The sequence below is a fragment of the Caretta caretta genome, chromosome 1, assembly GCF_965140235.1.
Source record: "Caretta caretta isolate rCarCar2 chromosome 1, rCarCar1.hap1, whole genome shotgun sequence".
NCBI classification, from domain to species: domain Eukaryota; kingdom Metazoa; phylum Chordata; order Testudines; family Cheloniidae; genus Caretta; species Caretta caretta.
The window spans coordinates 192,539,111-192,562,003 of NC_134206.1; the positions used below are offsets into that span (position 1 = coordinate 192,539,111).

A 22,893-nucleotide genomic window follows, 5' to 3' on the forward strand; every position below is an offset into this window, starting at 1 on the left:
TGTGGAGAAAGTAAATAAAGTGTTTACTACTTATAACACAAGAACTAGAGGCCGCCAAATGAAATAAATAGTCAGCAGGTTTTAAAAAACAAAAATAAGTATTTTTTCACACAACACACTGTCAACCTGTGGAACTCTTTGACAGAGGATGTTGTGAAGGCCAAACTGTCGCAGGGTTCAAAAAAGAACTAGATAAATTTATGGAGAATAGGTCTATCAATGGCTATTAGCTGGGATGGGCAGGAATGGTGTCCCTAGCCTCTGTTTGCCAGAAGCTGGGAATGGACGGGGTGGATCACTTCATGATTACCTGTACTGTTCATTCCCTCTGGGGCACCCGGCACTGGCCACTCTCGGAAGACAGGATACTGGGCTAGATGGACCTTTGCTCTAAACCCAATATGGCCGGTCTTATGTTCTTGGGCTCTGAAGGTCCTTAGTCCTCTAGTGTGTCAAGGACTGCCCTCTCCTCCACAACATCTATGTGCAGTTGATCCTGGAGAGACCAAGTGCAGCTTTGTGTAAAACACCTATACGTGGGTGTTTTTATTTCAGGCAGGATGCATCTGTATTAACTACATTTGGATCAGCAGACTTTGTTAATCCTTAACTGCAGATTAGACTGATGGCAGCCGAGAGATGGACTGGCTCAGAGGCCATCCTTCTGTGTGAGGGTATGTGAGTGAATGGCTCATATTAAGAGATCTCAGGATAGACCAGGCTTGCTTCAGGTGGAGGTGTGCCACAGATACTGACAATATATGTGGCCATCAGCCCAACATCCTTGCAGATACTTGTTGGTCCTGGCAAATCCTCTTTGCTAGATCCATAGGGCCCTGGATCCTGACTGGGGGCAAGATGGTTTCTTGCTACGCATGACACTAGCTGAGGCATTCCAGTAGCCTCAGAGAAAAGCTGAGACTTGGGTACTTTATCTTTATGGTCTCCAGCCCTCTAATAATGGCACTGTGAGTCTCAGATCTCTTCACAAATGTTGCCCATGATGACTTAACTTTTTGAGGTCTGAAGAGTTATTTTGAAATGTGCGCAGCTGAGATAGCTAAGAGTTTTTATAAACAGCCCAGTAATTATTCCAGCTGTGGACAAAATTATTTGCCCCAGTACTTTTAGAAAATTCAGAAGCTTTTGCTGCTTCTGGTTAAGGACACCAAGCACCAAAAAATGGTAAAGTGTTGCAATTCTGAAGACAAGTGATAAAGCATGAAGCACCTTTACTGGAATTTCTGACCCTGAATGCAAAAGCAAACATGAGGATGAGGAGATCTTTGGTTATAGTTTTTACAACTGACTAAGTACAGTGGCTAAGCCAAAGATCAATTGTATGAAACTTTTAAAAAACTTAAGGTAAAGGAAACAGAGTGAAAAAAATGTCTGAAACCCAAATAGTAGACAAATTATTCATTTGTAATCATGAATTGTGGGTAAAGTCTGCATCTGTATCTTTGTATGAATGCCAAAAAAATAATTTCAGGTTCAGAATTAATTCAACTTTTTTGCTCCATCGTAAGTAGTAACTTTTACATATGAGATATAATACAAACTTTAGCCAGAAAAAATAAAGTTTCACATAATCTCTGTGAACTCCTCTTTAAAAAGGCAAAACCCTCTCTTGTCTTTCTCATCTCCCTTGATAAGCCAGGAAAATATTGGGATCTGAGGATCCATATTTGAATCTGATTTTAAACCCTCTTTTGATCAGTCACAAAGCAGATCAGTAGGATTCAGCAAAACTAACGGAATCTTCTTGCTTCACCACCATGTTAAACACACAAACTAAGTGTACTTTAATAAATGTGTCAAATTTTACCTGGTTTAAGAAGAAATTTCAGAAGTAAAACAGATTATTCTCTGCTCAGACACCTTTCGGACCTCAGAGGTTGGAGCAATACTTGCTTTGATGTATTCTAGAGAATACATGTTATCAAAAAAATCTCAAGCCCTAGCTTTTCCTCTGAAGGCATGGAGATTTTTTTAAATTATGTGACTCTTATCTAAATGGGTACATTTAACTGTGTGATTCTGCAGGTTCTTTGGATTTGTAACACAATAGCCAAGGGAATAAATTAGATTGGAATTAACAAAATTCTCAAATACAGCAGATTTTCAGAACAGATTACAGATCCCGTTAGATATTAAAGCATACATCCATGGGATGCTGTAGGTAAATTACAATAATGTTGGTGCGGCTATTTAAAAAGCTGGATAGCAAAATACTTGTGGTGCCAGAAAATTTAGAAGTAGGTTATATTTACTGATACTGACAGCAGTGCAAGTCTCTAGTTTAGACACTCAGCCTTCTGCTGCTACTTTGAAGCTATCATCAAGTATAATGAATGTAGCATGCATCCACTACAAGAGCTACCTCCCATGTATAACTATATAGAGACAGGCTAGATATGCACAACATGCATACTAGAAAAGAAAGAACAGTTACAACTACAGTTTTAAAGTTTAGCTGCATCTTAAAGTTTACACACTTCACTTCCATCTTGGCAATAAGCATTTATCTTCTAAGCTCCTTAACCAGAAAGAAAGTATTTACCAGATACAATACATGTCCCCATTTTGGAGCTGTGGGACCAGGAACGATTCACACAGCTGTAAGGCTAAGGTAGTCTTCCCTTCTTTTTCAGTGTTGCAGATGATCTCAATTCCACTCTTGCAATCAGTCCTCAATAAGTGCTATGCAATTAAAATAAGACCAGTTTAGATAGGTTTGCTAATGCAGGGGGGGAAAGTTGATCACACCTTGCTATACTAAAGTAGTCATTGATATCTCCAGGAATTGCTACTGACAGGGATTCTTTGGCAAAGGGTTCGTGTTTTTCTGCAGATAATCATCTAAGACAAGTTGTCTTATGCCCAAATAAATTTGTTAGTCTCTAAGGTGCCACAAGGACTCCTTGTTGTTTCTGCTGATACAGACTAACACGGCTACCCCTCTGAAACCTAAGACAAGTTTATCTGTTAGGCATCAGATATTTAGGGTAAAGTTTTCAATGGGATTTAGGGGTTAGTACATATAAAACCTATTCTTTCTAGGCATTGTGTTGCCCTGGAAGCCCACCTGAAAGTTTTAGCTTGATTTTTGACAAATTAGACACAAAACACACTCAGTTGTAACATGTACTATCAATATTACAAGTTTCTCCTATTAAAAGGAGAAACTATATAGTGCCATTTCACATACCAGCATAAACAGAAAGAAACCACTTTTTTAGAAGTTTAAGAAATTTGACAAGGCAGAAAGAATTAAACTGAAAGTAATCTAAAATTAACCTCTTCTGGTATAGCCACATTGTTTAAAACAACTATTCTACTTTGTTACAAAATGTCTCTGAATCTGTTAGAGAATATCTGGGGAAAATTGTGCCTTCAGGTAGGTATATGTAAACGACCAGTGAAGTCACTAGCAGTTGTAGGTTCAGACTTCAGCCCTCAGAAAATAAATTCAAGTGGATACCAATTAGGTCACCTGCTGTTCGGACATTTGGCTGCAGTATGAATAAAAAGTTTCATATGTTTCTCTTGATGACTATACAGGAGAAGAGTATAATATATTACTAGAGGCATAAAAATGTACACTGACACACAGTACCTCCTGGAATAGCTGATCTTCTACTGGAGACATATAAAGACAGGTGAAAAAAGCTTGATGGAAATACAAATCTTTACTGATTTCTGGATGATTTATGCAAGATTTGATAAGAGCCATTGCCTCTGGGATGCGTTCGCAGGCAATAAGGTATCTGGCACGTAGTTCAAAGAACAGTGGATTTTCAGAGCTTAAATATTTGTTAACTGTATGGAAAAGAAAAATTTAGAAGTAATTAGAATCTCAAGTCCCCATAAAAATATTTAAATTACACACATTTTTACAGGCCTTATCTACAAGTTGTATACTCAACTATCTGCGAATGAAGCCAATCATGTATTTAAGTACCATATTCCAGTATTTAGCTTCAAGTCTGGAGTGAGAGGCATTACTACACTGACCAAACTAGTGGTCTTACTCATTTAGTATCCTGTCTCCAACAGTGACCAGTATCAGCTGCTTCAGAGGAATGTGTAGTAAACCTTGCAGTAGGCAATTATGGGATAACTTGCACTCAGACTTTCTCTCTCACCCCCAATAGTTAGAGTGTGGCTCATGTCCTGAAGCATGAGGGTACATCTACCTTCCAAAACATTCTTTAAAATGTCGAACAATCCTGGATGTTCTTGTTATACATAAAAATGGGGAAGGTGGGAATGAGAGAAGATAATCAAATATAATTTAGTTTCAGTTCACATACTGCATGTTTTAGTTTTTAATACAAATGTATTTTATCTGCTTAGATAGATGGAAAACTATAGCTTCTGACAACTATTTTTAAGATTCTGATTTACACAGGGCTCTTTTCAGTAAATACGGTGGGGCGTGGAAACATTTTGAAGTTGAAATTCTGAACTGTTAGAGAACTGAATTTAAATAAAAGCTAGAAACTTCCAGAACTGTTCAAGCTCTGTTATCCCCACAAATACATTCCATAAAAAGAAAAGTAAAAGCTAGGGCATTTGTGCAGTATTAAATGACTACCTACAATGTTATGCTGTGGACACCAGATTTAATGAGTCACACAGCAATTCCAAAGCTAACCTAGATCAGTGGTTCTCAACCAGGAGTCTGGGGCCCCCAATGGGGCCACAAGCAGGTTTCAGGGGGTCTGCCAACCAGGACCAGTGTTAGACTTGCTGGTGCCCAGGGCAGAAAGCTGAAGTCCCACTGCATGGGGCTGAAGCCTGGGGCCCTGAGCCCCGCCATCTGTGACTGAAGCAGAAGCCTGAGCAACTTAACTTCATGGTGCTCCCTATGGCATGGGACTCTGGGCAACTGCCCTTCCTGCTATCCCCTATCGCTGGCCCTGGCTTTTATATGCAGAAAACCAGTTATTGTGGCACAGGTGGGCCGTGGAGTTTTTATAGCATGTTTTGGTGGCTTTGGAAAGAAAAAAGTTGAGAACCCCTGATTTAGATCACCCCAGTTCTACTGTCAAAATGCATTTCTATTTGAAATTATAGGATAACCTCAGACTTTAGTCAATATATAGTTCTCATTAATATCTCCACAAGCCACAATTCCCTCACATATCATTTACAAAAAGACAAATGTTTAGATATACAGTTTATTTCATCACTTCATTGCATCAACCCAAGGTGTCCTTATAATTAGGATTAAGTTAATCTCAGCCTTAAAGGTGCACTAAACAACAAAGAGTACGTTATGGTTTACTTTCAACAAGGACACTAGAATACTACTTATGTGCAACACAACCAAGTTACAGTTGCAGTAGAAACCTTAGAACATATTTCTAAAGACATTTAGGAGCCTAAAAATGCAAAAAGGCACTTTGTAGACATTCAAAAGCACCTAATTATCTTCAAAAATCTGGCCCCCCGACTGAGTACTCAATTTTCAATCTGAAGATTGTTCTCATGCTAGATTTTACATTTAATTTCTTCAATTTGAAATGGAAAAAACTTAAGCGTGTTAATAAAAATAGAAAAAACTAAAGCACACGTGTAACATAGCAGATTTTAGATCAAAGCTTACATTAACATATTCTCTTTAAACTTGAACAGTTTAAGACTCATTCCAGACTACAAAATTGCAGTGTGATGCTTCTAGTTTGAGGAGCATATGTTACATCCTGTCTGTTGTGTACACTGCGAGTACTCTGGGGCGGAGACTGTGTTAGTTACATGTCTTGGACAATGAGGCTGATTTTTAGAGGTATTCTTAGCTGCTATCAAAACAGAGAAATAATAGGTTTATCATAATAGTGAAGTAAATTACTTAAGTGTACACAGCTGTATGACAATCTTATGTAATGCAAATAGTTAGACTAATTCTACCTCAACTTTAAAAAAAAAAAAATCAAAGGTACCTGTATGAGAAAGTTATGAGCAAGTGAAAAAGGAGTGGGAAGGATTTAAATGGAAGGCAGAATTCAAGCATGAACTACAGTAGTTACTGCAGACTACCACTAGAACCAAAATCACTGATATTTCCAATTAAATTAAAAACTACTTGTGTAATGCTAAATCTGTAATTAAAGGTAACCCAACCCTCAAGCACATATTTTACATGCAAAAAAAAAAAAAAAAAAGTCCCTGACAAGCTATGAGATTTCATATTTAACTCCTACCTCTGCTCATGTCAAAAATACTGAGCAATACGATTTGGTACATCATCCATTTTCTCTGAGTAATGAATGGAAAGTCTGCAGTACTATTTCAGCGAATTTATAGAGTTCCCTTTTTCAGATGATACAGCCATGGGTCACCATGCCCCAGCATCCAAAGGTGAGAGAGTTCAATTTCACAGCAGGAACCCTTGACTACTGACTCTGTCACCTACATGGGGACTGACCACAGCCATTCACTTCAGACTTTTAGGTGCTTTTTGGTTGATTAACCCCACCTGTTTTCCTTTCCTCTCCTCTCTTGCATAGAGGGCCCTACCTTCCCAGGCAAGAATACACATGCTGCTGATCTAAGCCCCAAAGCAACAGATAAATCCTAATTACAGGTGCAGTATTTTAACAGGTGTTAATTTAAGAAAGGTAAGACAAAAATAAAATAAAGCATCTATTCTAGTCCAGACAAGGACTATGCAGAATCTTGCTTGAATTTACTGAATGTTCTGATTATAAAGGTTGGTAGCAGAAAGCTTTTATGTCAGAGTCTCTGCCCCGTCTAATTTTAACTCCTCCTGCAATTCATGGCAGGCTGCTTTGAAGACTCAATCGTCTGCCTGAAAGGTCCATGTATCTCTGTATCCAGGAAAGCACTTTTTTTCCCCCCAATAGTAAAGCCTAGATCTTTTTCTAAAGATTGCCCTTCTGCATGGCCATCTGGAAATATTGCTGAAATGCATGAGAGCAAGCAACCATTGCTTGTCCTAGCCTACTCCTCTGTCTACAAATTGCAGGACCCAACACAGCATAATAGTTATTCACACAGTACACACTGTCCAAGTGATTTCCATAGATGTAATACTTAGGTTTTATCATTAAGTCCACAGACAGATGGATGACAGACAGCCGTCACGGGTTAACCAAAGGCAAAATGCATAAAAATCCATGATTTTAAAAAACAGGGCTTTTTAAATTTAAATTGATTTTTATTTATTTAAATACAGGTGCTTTTTAAAAATAAACCTACTTAAAGTAATGACAGCGTATAGAAAGATTTAAACTTACATGATCTATTATCATTTAAACTAAAATACAAAGAATAAAATTAAGCAGTAAGTTTGCTGCCAAGTTTTTTTTTAAACTATGTATTTAGGAAGTTTTAACCAGTTTACAAATCCTTGCCAAGTAAATATCAGAACAAAACAAAGACTTCACTTTTGTTTAAAGAGACATATAGGAATATAGCCTTCAGATCTTTCTATTTAACAGGGTATTACCATATTACAAAGTAAGCATCATTACAATATCTATGACATTTCTAGTGATATTATTAAATTGAGTGAAATCTTTATACACACTTAACAGACCAGGTATGTCTATCAAATGTTAAGATCCAAAAAACTGGATTGGTGTGCTGGGTTTTTTTGGCCACGTGCACGCAATTTCAGTACTGACAAAAGGGTAAGCAAATATCTAAGTATTTATCTGTCCTCTGCCTATTTTACTGGGTATATAATTGGTGTGAATTTTTCCATAACCTCCCATTTTTTGAACCATTCTGCAATGGTTAAGCTATTTTTCTTTTTCCTATGAGAGGCTACCCAGAGCTGAGCAGCTACGAGCAGATGAGAGATTAATTCTTCTTGTCCTTGTGTGAGACCATTTCCACTAGGAAGCCCCAGGAGCATTATCAAAGGATCATTTGGTAATAAATATCCAACAAGTTGTGACAGATATTTACCAATTGTATCCCAATACTCTCAAGTGACTGGACATGTCCATCATATATGCATAAAAACTCCATTTTCACCACAATTTCGCCAACATTTATTCCAGTTCGTTCAGTCTATTTATATTTTTTAACTTGGCTTGTGTGAAGTAGCACTGAAACAGTATCTTAAATACATTTTCTGCAGACTGAAGTTGCTGGTCCTCTTTTCCAGATCAAACCCCATTCCTTTGGCTTGATTCGTCTATCCACATCATTTTAAAAGCATATATGGACATTTTTTGGTTAGGAAATCTGTCTGCACAGATTGATATAAATTAGTTACAATTTTCTGTTTTCAAATTGACTAGATGCCTTCACTTCCATTAAAGTTAGCTTACTGTATAAAAGTTTTTTCTGGAAAGCTGATTAACTGTGTCTGACTTGAAAGTCCTGGTACCAGGGAAGAGCAGGCCAGTTAAAGTTATCCTTAATCTCTAAATAAGAGAAAAATTTACTGAATAGCTGGCCAACCATGTTTATTCCAAGACTCACCCAATCTTTGAAGCTCCCTGGTTCGCAATTTGAGTTAAGATCTGGATTATTTGCAATGGGTGTCGATGTGGAAAAAGAACTGATCTTACCTCTAGTTCTATGCAAAACCCATAGAGAAGCCTTTGCTAAGAGGGGTGTGTAAATTTCTGGCAGATTTGATTTTTTATTAATCCATAATCGCCCAGCAATGTTCACACTGCCACAATTTTCTTGTTCAATACAGACCCAGTGTTTGGCTGGGCTAGAGCACCCCCAATCCACTACTGCTTTCAGCTGGCTGGCTTGATAGTACCATAGAATATTTTGAACAGCCACGCCACCCTGTTTAATGGGACCATACAAAGTATCTGCTCTCATTCTTGGTCCTTTCTGATTCCATATAAATTCTAACAACATCCTCTGCATTCCTACTAGGGCTTTGTCTAGGATAATTATAGAAAGATTTTGAAATAAAGATATCCTTGGCAGAATATTCATTCTCACTGTTGCTATTCTTCACAACCAAGGAACTGCATACTTTTTCAGAGATCTGGAGTGCTGGCATAGTGTTTGACATTTAAATCATCGAGCTCTTCTAGGTTGTTCTGAAACTTGAATTTCCAGGTCTCTTACAGAATATGTTGCCCATTTGTAACCAAATGTTTTCTGGAAGAGGACCTTTTCAGAGTCTGGCAGATTTATAGCTTTATTTTCTTGAAATCCAGACAGTTTCCCAAAGTCCCAAATTTCTTTCTAAACTAATTTTAGGGAAATATTTGGTTTAGATAAAAATATTACATCACTTGCATATACTGCTATTTTCTGATGTGTTCCTGCAACTTTGATTCCTGTGATGGATCCATTGTCTGTTATTCTCTGTACAAAAGGCTCCACAGCTAGTGCAAAAAGTGAAGGAGACAATGGACATACCTGCCTAGTCCCTCTGTAATTCAAGAAGAGGAGATTTAATCCCATTAACTCACAAACTTTGTTGCCAAGTTTTGAAGAAAGTCAAACCAATGAACTGGGGAAGTCACGAGGTAAACTCCTGGAACCAGTCTATTGAAGTACTAAACTTCTGACAGAAGTAAAAAAAGGTTATCAACCTTTCGTAACTGTTGTTCAAGATGTGTTGCTCATGTGTACACACATCAAGCATTGAATGGACGCCATGTGCACAGTTGCCAGATATATTTCTCTTAGTGATATCTGTAGGGCCGGCCCTCACACTTATGTGCTGGTATAATGGGCACCACCAGCCCCGTGCCCTCTCAGTTCCTTCTTGCCGATAACTCCGAGAGAGGAGGAGGAGTGTGGGTCGTGGAATGGTCATGATCAACACATCTCGAAGAATAGTTATGAAAGTTTGGTAAAAGTTTTTCTTCAAGCGCTTGCTCATGCCCATTCCACATTAGGTGACTCACAAGCAGTACCACTGGACGTGAACTCAGTTCACGGATGTGCTGACTGCAACACTGCCCTTTCGAAACTGGCACAGTCCTGGGCCTGCTGAGTGATGGCATAGTGGGACATGAAGGTATGAACTGACAACTATGTTGCGGCCCTGCAAATGTCCTGGATTGGTACTTACATGAGGAATGCTGCTGACGAAGCCTGAGCTCTCATAGAATGAGCTGTCAGGATGGCCGGAGGCAGAACCTTCGCCTGCTCCTAGCTAGCCTGGATGCAGGTGGTTATTACAGGATGAGATTCTCTGGGATGACACTGGCAGACTTTTCATCCTGTCTGTCACTGCTACAAAGAGAGTTATGTTGACTTGTGGAAGGGTTAGTCCTTTCAGTGTAGAAGGGGAGGGCCCGTCAAATGCTATGGTATGCAGCCAGCATTCCATATTGGTTCCATGAGCCTTTGGAAAAGACATGGAGAAAAATGTCCTGGCTGTTATGAAACTACGATACCACCTTTGGTAGGAAGGCTGGGAGGGGAAGTAGCTGAACTTTCTCAGACACGGTATAAGGGGGCTCTGAGGTCAAGGCTCTGAACTTGGAGACCCTCCTGGCCAAGGTAATTGCCACAAGGAAGACAACCTTCCACAAGAGGAACAGTAGAGAACAAGATGCCAACAGCTCAAAGGGGGACCCCGATGAGCCTTGACAGCACCAGGTTTAAGTCCCATGGTGGAATCAGCTCGCAAACCTGCGGGTAGAGCCTCTCTACACCTTTCAGGAACCACACCATCATCTCGTGGGAGAAGACTGATCTACTGTGGACCAGAGGATGGAAGGCTGAGATAGCAACCAAATGAACCCTGATCAACGATAGAACCAGACCTTGATGCTTCAGGTGATAGCCCAGAATGGACTGTAGGGACAACCGGCACAGAGAGAATTTCCATTATGAGGTCCAACAAGTGAAATGCTTCCATTTTGCCACGTAAGTCACATGGGAAGAGTTTCCTGCTGCTTAACAAGATCTGCTGGGCCTGCTCCAAGCAGACTTGCTCTTCTGGGTTCAGCCACACAGCAGCCATGCCATATAGGGAGGAGAGGTTCAGATGGGGTAACCAGCCTTGGTTCTGCAAGATCAAGTCCGGGGGTGGTGGGAGCCCCAGTGAAGCCGCTACCGAGAGGTCCAGAAGCATGCCGAATCAATGTTGACGAGGCAATGCCAGGGCTATTAAGGTAACCTTTACTTTGTCAGTCTTGATCTTTAAGAGAACCTCGTGAACCAGGAGTATTGGCGGAAAAGCGCACAGCAGTCCCCCCACAGCCCAGGACAGCAAGAAGGTGTTGGAGAAGGAGCCCTTGCTGAGCAGAACTGATATTTTCTGTTCTGTCTGGTGGCGAACAGGTCCAACTGGGGGGTCAGTCACTTCTGGAAGGAACCACTCGTGATGAGAGGACGACAACCTGCTGAGGTAATCCACTAGCACATTCTGATCTCCTGGGAGATGCGCTGCCTTGAAGTGGACTGCATGATCCACACAGAAGTCCCACAACCAGAGGGCCTCCTAACACAGGGTTGAAAAGCCATCTCGCCCTTGTTTTTTGATGTAAAACATGGCGATCCTGTTGTCCATTAAGATCTGCCCTACTCCACCTGACAGATGGGGAAAGAATACCTAGTGGGCTAAGTGTATGGAAGTGAGTTTCCTGACATTTATATGCAAGGAAAGTTCTTCCTGGGAGGAGAGGCCCTGGGTTCCGAGACTGCTGAGATGGGCTCCCTTGTCCAAGGTCTGAAGCATCTGAAACTAAGGTCACTGAAGGATACAGGGCAGCAAAGGGCACGCTGTTCGTCACTGACCATGGGTCCACCCACCAAGTCCAAAACACTAAGATGGCCGATGGAATTGAGAGAATCATGTCCAAATGGTGCCTGCCTGGAAAACAGACTGAGGCCAGCCACATCTATAGGTGTCTGAGATGCAGCCACACATACTGCACTATGTAAGTACACGCTGCCATGTGACCTAGCAACCTGAACCACACCCCAGTGGTTGTGAGTGGGTGCACCCCGATGAGGGGATTAGGTTTGACACAGTTTGGAACCAGGCATCTGGTAGGTTGGCTCTGTTGAGTCTAGCATTGCCCCTATAAATTACCTGAACAGGGACTAGCGTTGACTGTTTCTTGTTTATTAACAGGCCCAACTCTTGACAGGTAGTCCATACTAAGTTGACGTTGCACTGGATTTAAGCTTGCGAATGGCCCTTGATCAGCCAATCGTCGAGGTACGGAAAGATTTGGATGCCTTGATGTCTCAGGTAAGCCGTAATTCCTTGGCCTGAAGCCCCTCAAGATCTTGCACTTGTCTTTGATGTTAGCTTCCCTGAGGCACTTCGGACAAGCTGAATGCATGTCCCTCACAGGCATGGCTTTACTGCAGGTGGAGCACGCCTTGAAACGTGGAGTCTTTGCCAGTCTTTGGGACAAAGTCCCTTAAGACCGGGACAACTATCTATACTTTAACCCTTACTGTTTTAACTAAGATAACTAGAGAGAACTATACACAACAGAAACTACGTCAGGTCAGAAAATCATACGAGAGCAAGAAGCTGTTTCTGCAACAGTCATGGACGGTAAGAAGGAACAGAGGGGGGCCGGTGGCACCCCTTATAACAGCGTATAAGTGCGGGGTTCCCAGGGGCGCTAGGGCCCGACCTGAGACCATTAAGGGGAAAATCTCCAGCAACTGCACACATGGCATGTGCACACCTAATCAACATGAGCAAGCACTGGAAGAAGAATCTCATTTCTTCATTTCAGTTTATTCAACTAGTTCAGTTTGACGACTAGTTCATTCAAAATTAAGAAACCAACTGGGAGTTGAAGAAAATGCAGGAAAGCTTGTTTTCCTCTTCCAATCCTTATGAATAAAAAACTAGGTGTTGGTGAGATCTATGGGCTCTAAAATCTTGAAGGACATGATGACCAGAAACAACCAGTTCATTAACTAGAGATAATACTGCCTTTGATTAGTCAAGTCAGTTTTAAATGCAAATCATGTTAGTTCAACTTTTTGAAACTTTTAATGAATCTAATACCTTTATTTAAGAAGAATGTTGCAGTGCTGTTTGTGCATTTTTAAACTGAATTTGAATTCTAACTAGAGCTTAATATAAAATCACAAGAAAAAAGTTAATCTAAAATGCATGGTTTGCCATTTTGTAACAAGAAAAACGCAAAAATTAAGAATCTGAATAAAGGTAACGTAAACTATTTAAATTGTTAACTAAATGTGTAAAGATAAAGTATCCTCCTGGTTAACAAAAAGAAGCACCACATTTAGTGTAAAGGCTATATTTAGTTGCAAACATGTTTTAAGTTACCAAATAATGAAAATAACGAAGTACAAACACAAAACTTGGTTAAAATTGATTATTTAAATCAAGGTTTCCTGCTTCCTGATGTAACCTCATGATTTAAATCAAACCACCCTGACCAAAAGTACCCACTGCGGGAGCAGTTTGGTAATGTTTAGAAAGATAAATATAGCCTAAATGTATTATTTTTGTAGTACTGAATTGCTCACACTAAGGATTCAAAAATCCTCCTATGCTCACTGAAAGCTCTTTCCAGAAGATTTGGGCTTTAGAGGCAGCCAAATTTAAGTAGCAACACTTTTTTTTTCTTTTTTAAAAACAAGGAGATATTTGCCTGAAAGGAAAAGTATAAAGATATGCTACCACCTCAGAGATAGATGTGTGAGAGAAAGCCAGTAGAAAATATGAGCTAAAATACTTAGCAACCGGAAGGAAGGGAGATCCAGCCTGAAGTCATCTTAGGTAAAATGATCATCTGAAGGCTACAGCTAATTTTATTGTGGGAGAGACAAAGAACCAGGTAGCAGGAAAGTATGCCGGGGAAAAGCTTCTACATAATGACTAGCCAGGCAAATCAGAAAATAGATAGCTCTTAGGGAAAGGACTGCATTTATTTTATTTATTTATTTTGAAGGCCAAGAATTTGGATCAAGCCACCTGAAGTGTCCAAAACTGAAGTGAACGTGCTATGTATTTGAGCACTCTCAGAACATCCTGTTGATATTATAAAAAGCCCAGATCCTTTTGGACTTCTATCCCTTCCATTGCTTCTATTACTTCCCTTACCTTCAGATCAGTACAACCAGAAATCCTGGTGGAATTTGCAGCGTGATACAAAACTCTCAAACATTTCCATCCCACCCATCATTATTCCACTTTCAGACAAATGTACCTATAATGAAAGGTACACTACTGACACCTCTGAAGACCCAAGTCCTTTTGTCCACAGACGAGGTACAGCAGTCAAAGCTTCCCCACATTATCTTACTAAATTCCCTCCACTTTGTTCTGGAACAACCATCTATGCTTGAGGGAGGCAACTCAGTTTCCATGGCCTTTCAGTCTTTACCCTCTTAATTAATGCTACCATAAAAGGTGAGAATTATAATGTACACACTTGTCCATTGAGTGAACCAGTTTGTCTCAAGAAACTATGGTGACAACTAAAAATTGGAAAACTAGTGAAAGATGGTGACATCCTTTAGTCAATATCAAATTGAGCCACTTTTGAACTAGTAAGGAAGAGGTAAAAAGGTGCCATAGACCACTGCTAGTAGACCACATTCCCTAGGTTAGCAAAGACATTTATTTAAAATAATTTGTTTAATATAGTTCATAAGGTTAGTGGTACAAACCTTTCACTAATCACCTCAAACCTCAAAATCAGTTTTATTTTCTTGTATAAAGCTATGCATACGTCAATTACCTTGATGTCTTGTCTTGATAGAAATTTAATGAAGAGCTTGCCCCTCCTCCCAAACTATTGTGTTGACAGGTAAATACCTGGCTTCAACAATATTATATGTGATTACTTCAACTAAAAAAAACAGCCTCAGGGTCTCTCGCATCAACATACATCAGAGTAACTGGCTCATTATTCCCCACAGGGTGAGCTAACAGTGAACAAGTTTTTCAAATTAGTACCTATTATATAGGACACCAAGTATAACATGTATAGTAAATTATATCAAAAGTACAACTTGAGTACCATTGACACCACACTTTCCCTGTCAGTATTGCCCCAATATGCACAAATATTTTATAAAATAATACTTAAACATGCATGTTCTAAACTCTTTTTAAAATGTGTGTGTGTGTTAAATCAAGTACCTAACTCCTGAGATACAGGCTTTGCTTTAAGAACTGCTTGTAATACTGGATCTTCCCATGGCCCTCCATCTCTGATAATTCGAGTCACTAATTCCAGGTTCACATTTCCGTATCTGCATAGGAGGTTCTGGCATTCCTAGGAGTAAAAAAGTGCATTAGATTTAAAACTGTCAAGAGGTCTGACAGACCTGGTTTAGTCATTTAATGGCTGAAAGAAGTCCAACTTCATGAGAAGGGTTTGAAAGTTACCATACAAGTTAAATACGTTTTATAAAATATTGTAAACAAGTTTTAAGAAATATTTATTTTGAGTTAAAACTATGATATCGTATACATGTTGACTGAAGCTGTATACATGTTGACTGAAGCTATATATTAAAATAGTACCCATCTAGCTTTTCTGTAATCTACAGGTTATACACAAACCCTAGTAAACATCCTAACAATGCCGTCAACTAAGTCTGACAAGTTTGTGCCATTTCCCAAACGTTTGGGAAGCTGTCTTCTAGACTCCAATTAAGAGATATTTAAGTGGCACACATAGTAGGGCAGCTCTTCAGCTTGCATAAATCAGCACTGATTTACAACAGGTGACGTTTGGTTCAGTCATGCAGTCTATACTCTGGTAAGTTTATTCACTTCTGCCATTAAAATTAACAGTACAAAAAAGAAGTTATCCTGGAACAAACTGGTGATTCTGGAATGTCCTAAAGCAGATAGGGTTTTAAAACCCTATAACTCTTATATCAAGCCAAGTTTACCTACTTCCAAATGTTTACTTATAGTATCTGATAGCAGCAGCCACAATTTTTATGCTGCCCGAGTTTTTCTTTCCTTGTGATTTACTGGTATAAAGTAGCCTTTGCCACCAGCATCAATTAATAACTTAACACCACAACCTGGTATCAGTCATCTGCGAAAAGAAACAAGGTACTAAAAGGAAAGTAAGATGGTATCTGAATTTCTTTTCAGATCATTCTATTCAATAGGATTTATCTATCATTCCATTTTATTGCATACTGAAGTGTCTTTGGGACAATCCATATATTTCATGGAAGCTAGAAAACAGCTTCCAGGCATTTACAATTCACTGCTTTAACATTCATTGCTGCTTTAGGTTATTTTAGCTACTACGTTCTTCAATTCATTCCTAAGTTTGTCTACTATGTTTGGGTGAGTTGTGTTTGATGGTCAAGGAACTGAAAATGATTTTCATCAAGACAATTTGCATGTAGGTGTTTGGTTGAAAAACAAATCTTACAAGTTTCCTCATAAAAAGAGCATTTTGACCATTAACGCACTATTGATTTAAAAGAAAATCAAACTAGTGTGTGTCAAAATGCAAAATGACAACTGATAGGCAAATGGTTTAAGTAAATCAAATAAAAAGGGACAAACCCAAAAAGCTAAAATAAAAACAATTTAAGGGTAAAGAAAAAAAGGCCCATATTTTATCAGTTTCCTCATACATCCCCTCTCTATTTTATAAATTCTTTACGGCAAGGATTAGTCTCAACTTGAATCTGACATAGCAACCATACCTTTAGGTGCCCTAAATATTAACAAAAAACAGTCCCACAAAACTTAAGCAAAACAGACTACACCATGACATGCTGCATTCTTTAAGTGTCTAAACCGGCCCCACCCAATTCTGCAGCATGTGCCTAGGTAACTCATGTCAGATGGTTAATGAGAACATTACCGTTCAATTATAAAGCAGTTACTAGATGTTCGCATCCTATAATACTAAACACATAAGGCACATAAGTGTGAACACAGCCTAGTCCTAAGCAATAAAAGAAGACAGTTTTGCTTTTCCAGTCCACTGTCTAAAATTGTGGATGAGGAAACTGTAGATTTAAATCATAACCTGGAACACCTGATTACTTGAATGACACTAAACTCTGGTCAGATACTTAAAGGAAAGCTGTCAGAAATTAGTCTGGTGATGGTATCTGTATTTAAATTTTTTTTCTGTCTCTTCAAGAAATTCACAAAATAGAACCTTATTAATAATCAGTCATCATTACAAAACAAGGATTGTGCTCTAATTTATTTAGGCTTTTGATATGAACAGTAGTACCAATGGCAAGCGAACTAAAAGATTTTTCCTCTGATAAAATTAGAGAGGGGAAGTGTAAATAAAATGACTCACTATCTTTCTTCACTCTACTGAAGTGTTCTACCAATGCTTGCATCCTCCAACACTCATGAAAGCATGACTTTCTACAAACAGGTTTATCTTCAAAAAACAAAAATTGTGTTTTACAAACATAGAAGCAAGCAGCAACTGTTATTACCTGGATTGAACCTAGAATATCTTTTAAAGGATCTTCATAGAATTCATCTTTTCCAAAGAACAGCAGCAATTCAAAAAAACTCCTACAAACACAAGTAATGACAAGTCAAAAACTAAAGCAAATCATTTCAGCTGTCTTCAGAGCTAGGGATCCTGAAATTATTTGGTACCTAGGCAAACTACAAAAACTCTATTACAAACAGTATTACATATCACAGCAGTTAAAATATAGAGTGTAGTGTTTTCCACAGCACTTACCATTTGTTTGACTCTGACCCAATTTATACCAATAGTAAGAGCTAGGCAAAAAATGTTCAACACTGAAAATCCCACCCATAATGTATGAAAGCTATCCTCAGTTCTGCACCACTTAACTCAATACTTTTGGCTGTAAATGAGAAACCTCAGGTCTGGCCCACCCCTAAAAACTCAAACTACTGTGTAACTCATATGATTGAAACCAAATTAGAGATTTTTACTTCTAGTGTTAACTCAAACAGCTGCTGAAAGCAAGAAAATAGATTGAAGAGTTGATACTTCCTCAACTTTTGGATCTGAAAATTCCCAATATGATTATGATCTCAGGCCACTCTTTTTGCTAGAGAACAAAGGCCTGGACCTATCTGATATTTCTAAACACAAACAGAAAAAACCCTTTGGGGACAGAAAATGCTTTTGATTTCCTTTATATATCAAGATGATGCTATAAATTAAAGCAGAACTGTGTACAACACATTTAACTTGGTTTCTGCTCACTCTAGGCATTTGACATGGAGATGGAAATTGAATAGAATGAGGTGAAATTGTCTCCCTTTCCAAATACATAGTGTGCCATTGTAACAAAAAGATGGCAATACAATTGCATAATTTATATTTGAAACTCAAAGCCACAACACTCAGGAAAAGATTCACAAATTTCTTCTTTTCAGATTTTTGAATCTCATTAACAGCAGCTGCTAGATGGGATTAATTTTAATTGCACTGCACAAAGATTTAGCCCTGAGTTATCACTAGTCACAGCTAAGACTCCATGAAATCCTCTGAAGCTGTATTTCTACAAGCCTGAGTATTCGAGTGTAAGAAAAATTAGCAATTTGAATTTTCACAAATGCTAGAATATACTTCCATGATGTATAATTCAAGTCCTTGTGAAACATACAACTCTTGTCAGTTAGCCTGATAACTTTGCACAGGACTTTGGGTGATAGAGACTTAACCCTTAACATGTTCCTTTCTATTAAATGTCAAAGTCACAAGTAATTTACTTTCTCACCCACAAGTTTTCCATTCCTTATTTTATCTTGTCACTACATACTTATTAATTGTCAAGGTCATGTGTGACTGAAACTGTTGTACCAGAAAAATGACTAAACAGTTGATAATTTGTTTTGTATTGTCTATGGAAAACTTTTTAAGGCGTTTTCAAGAATAATGTTTTGTTTTTACAACCCAATGAGACAATTTAGCTTCTGTGTGACAAAATTCAAACTGGCATACAAATGAATACAAAACTGGTAGGTCTTAATTCTGACCTATTTTCACTGCTCCTCCCCTATATTTGTATAGTTTCTATGTCTTTCCCCTCACTCAATCCCTTTCTCACAAAAAAAAAATGATTTAAAATTTCTTTTTGTAAGGAAAACTGCAGAGTAATAAGATACTGTGCTCTACTCACAGCTCAATCCTTGACAAATCCTGCAGTAAGTCAGTCTCTAGCTAGAAGTAACTCACTTGCCACTATGTGAGCAGAGAAGGAGAGCAGTGAAGTATCCCGTGGCAAAACTCCCACCTCTGCAAGATGCAGACTAACTTCCCTCCTGACACAGAACTGCTGGAGTACAGCTAAGCACTGCTGTGCTACTCTACTCTACTCTATTTTAGCTTACCACGTAACTTGAGCGGATTTCTGTAGGGGTCCACTACATCTAGTTCTGAAGAAGAGTCACTAAAATTTTTTTTTTCAGTACCTTAACTATAAAAATAAATGTACAGAAATTAACCAACTTAACTGCTAATAAAATTCTGCTATTTGATAAGGCAACAGGACTAAAAATCACCCTCAGTGTTAGAAATCTTGAAAAAACTCTAGTAGAATGGTTCAAAGATATATCAGAGGTTGTCATGAAAAATTAATGCACCAATGAAGTACCCAGCAAAATAGACAGAGGACAAACATATTTGGTTTACCATTTATTCAGTGCTCCGACAAAGTACATTCATCAGCCCAAAAAAAAAAAAAAAAAAGCATAATTCTATTTTTTTTGGGGGGGGGGGGGAATATTAACAGTTAACAGACATGCCTGGTCTGTTAAATGTGTAATCATTAGAAACACATTATGGGCATTGTAATGATACTCACTAGAACATGTTACACAGAGCTCCGATGACTATATTACTGTACAGTGTCTCTCAAAACAAATCTTACTATTGTAATAACTATTTTCTTTCTGATATTTACATAGCAAGGATTTGTAAACCTGTTAAAACTTCCTAAACAAACAGTAAAAGAAAAAAATAATGGCTTCCAAAATCAGGTTACTAGTATGAGTAACTGTAGCAAAAGGGCTGATTTTAAGGTTTTGTTTGAAGAAAGTTAAATTTCTAGCCTTTGGGGTTCCAAAAGTAACTTTGCCAATACAGCACAAACCCACTGGGATCCATGCCATTTGTTTGTTATAGCCAGGGGTTCGTTATAGTGAAAGAGCCCCACCGCCTTGAGGGGTGATACAGCTGATAGCTCCTCCAGCGCTGCTGCAGCCATGGGGCTGGAGGTGGGATCCAGGGACCAGGTTTATTATAGCTGAAGGTTCATTATTAGGAACATTGTTATCAGAGTGTGAAAAATCCGCACCCGGGAGTGATGTAATTATACTAACCTAACTCCCCCATGTAGACAGTGCTACGTCAACAAGAGGGTTTGTCCCATTGACATAGCTACTGATTCTCGGGAAGGTGGGATCACTACGCCAACGGGAGAAGCCCTCCCATCGATGTAGGAGCAGCTTCACTTAAGTGCTACAGTGGTGCAGCTGTGCCAATGCAGCGTTTTAAGTGTAAACCTGTTCTCAGATTCTGATCAGTTTCACTCTGCTGTTCAGAATTCTTTGGGAGTCAGAGGAATTCCCGTGAATCATGCCCATATTACATGCAGCTCCTGATTGGGAAAGTTATGAGGAGTACTAGAGCAAGACAGCTGAATTATTTATTCAGAGGATGCAAATTCAGAGTAGTATGGGAAAGGGAATAAAGTAATGAAGGCACTAAGTGTTTCAGCCACAAAGCTCTGGAGCATGGCCAGAGTAGCAAAGGTCCTTTCTCTCACACCCAAATAGTTTTATGTACCCAAGACCAGACAAAGCTCCTTTTTCATTAGAGAAGCTAGTGAGAATGGAGCTTGAAGTTTATCAGACTGATGCCAATCATGGGCGGTCGTGAAATATTAAGGCCCAAACAGGGCTTCTGTGCAAGTCCCAGCATCCTCTGCCTTTGCAGCTGCTGAAGGTAAGAGAGGACTGATCTTAGAACGTACGGGTGGAGACAACTTATCCCTGTCTTGAACACTTTCTCTGCCTGGAACATTTATTCCTTCAACTGTAGGTGTCAGATAAACTTTAAGTAGTGAAAGACCGTTTCAGAAAATTATTATAAAACAGCTTAGAAGTTTTGGTCAACTTAACAGTTCATAAGTTACCTAGAAAATAATCAATTAAAATTCACTTTCTATATTCACTACTTTTGAAATTCATTTTCCAAATATCTCCTAAAGTAAAAGGAAATTGTTTCACTCTAGCTTCAACCCTAAACCGATTGAAAGGAATTAAAGGCATGTACAAATGCCAAGAAAATCGAAGGTGAACAGAATATCTACGTTACAGGCGGCACAGCTGCACTGCTGTAGCATGCCATCTTTCCATCAACGTAGGTAATCTACTTCACCAAGTGGCAACAGCTAGGTTGATTAAATAACGTTTCAGTCTACTTAAGTCATTTCTACGCTCGAGGTTAGGTCAGCTTAGCTACAGTGCTCGTGGTATAAATTTTCCACACCCTTGAGTGACACAGCTAGGTTGATCTACATTTTAAACATAGACCGGACCAACAAACATTTCTGTAAAAGTCATGTTCTTTATAAAGGGAAGTATGGTTGAGCTCTTTGTACACTAAGTTGCACCTAATTCTTCTCTATCCAATGATGAATCAAAAAGTTACTTTGAATTTGTCAAAAAAAGATATTTAAAGATATTCTACATTAGAGTCTCTGTTTTTAAAACGGCATGGTCAATTTTTGTACCTTCCTTGATACTAAAAGCTGTAGTGGTTCTTTTGCACAAGGGCCCTTTAATCTCAATCCTAAAGGAAAATCAGATCAATTTTGCTAATTGAAACAACAAATACCTCCTGCTAACCACAAATTTTCACTGCCATTCTGAAGTAAGATCAGTAAGTTTAAGTCACATGTCATGTGACTGTTTGGAAAACTACCAGCCTCGGGAACTCTCACACTGCTTGGGAAAGACTACACTAACGCGAGCTAATTATCTGTTTTTATTTGGTTTCTGACTGAATTTGGGATCACCTGCAAATACCTTCATTCTAGTTTTTATTAAAAGTGAATTGCAGATATAAATTTTCACATTTCTTCAACATGCGCTGCAAGCTTAAATCAGCAGGCTCAGACGGCCATTCAAAACAAGACTGAAAACTTCCTTCCCCATCGATCTTTTTTACATACATATCAAAATTACAGTAGTTAATTTCATCTCTCCTGATGCTCCAAAATGTGATCTGACACACCACACCTTTTTTAAATAGGTATCTACATTCGTGTTGTTTACTGCAATTTGCCACACCATCTTTTCAGACAACATCGGTGCTACAAGTCAGTGCTTGTATACGTTTGTTTACCAACGACCCCAGTACACAGCTCCTGTATTAAAGTGAATATAGATGTTGCCTCATTTATTATGAATGGTTTGCTTAGTAAGTGCACAGAGAGAACAGCAGCCTCTGCTCTCAGTAGTTTACCATCTGGTTACCAAGGAAACCCTGCTCAAGTGTAGAGAAAGCCCATATGGGGTCAGGCAGATTCCTGTTTTTATTTCTCTCACCCCCCTTCCCTCCCCCCCTTTCTCTCCCCCTCTCTCCTTTCAGAGCTAGGACTTTGTATTGTGTGTGGTGTATTTTCTGAAAGACTGAGACTTCAACACCCTTAGGGCTAGCATACTTCAGCAATGTTTCCTTGGTAACTGTTATGCCCCAGAATAATTTTGTGACATCACAGCAAAACTAAGCCAACCAAAGCAGGGTTTTTTTTGTTTTTTTTCTTTGGGGGGGGGGGGGGGGAGGGAAGAACGGGGGAATACTTTGTTTTGTGCTCAATGCTCCTAAAATTCGTAAGCTGGGGGTAAGCAAGCAATTAAGGACAATCCATTCCCAAACTCACGTGCATAGGTTTAACATAAGGGGTGATAGCAGATTGAGAAACTCATTCCACCCCCTTCTTGGGCAATTAGCCCCAATTTCTGATCAGTACCTA

At 38.9% G+C, this 22,893-nt stretch overlaps 1 protein-coding gene across 2 annotated transcripts in view; it reads right to left on the minus strand.

Moving 5' to 3' along the window:
• Positions 1–22,893, minus strand: part of ZNF654 (zinc finger protein 654) — a 59,551-nt gene that overhangs the window by 14,911 nt on the left and 21,747 nt on the right. The window contains exons 3-6 of one of the 2 annotated variants that reach the window (XM_048870255.2): positions 17,359–17,440; positions 15,059–15,194; positions 3,620–3,822; positions 2,564–2,703 (exon numbers count right to left, since the gene is read on the minus strand). In XM_048870255.2, the coding sequence (XP_048726212.2) occupies positions 2,564–2,703; positions 3,620–3,822; positions 15,059–15,194; positions 17,359–17,440 (561 nt within the window). The remainder of the gene's footprint in view (positions 1–2,563; positions 2,704–3,619; positions 3,823–15,058; positions 15,195–17,358; positions 17,441–22,893) is intronic. The other variant, XM_075118159.1, reaches the window with a different exon arrangement.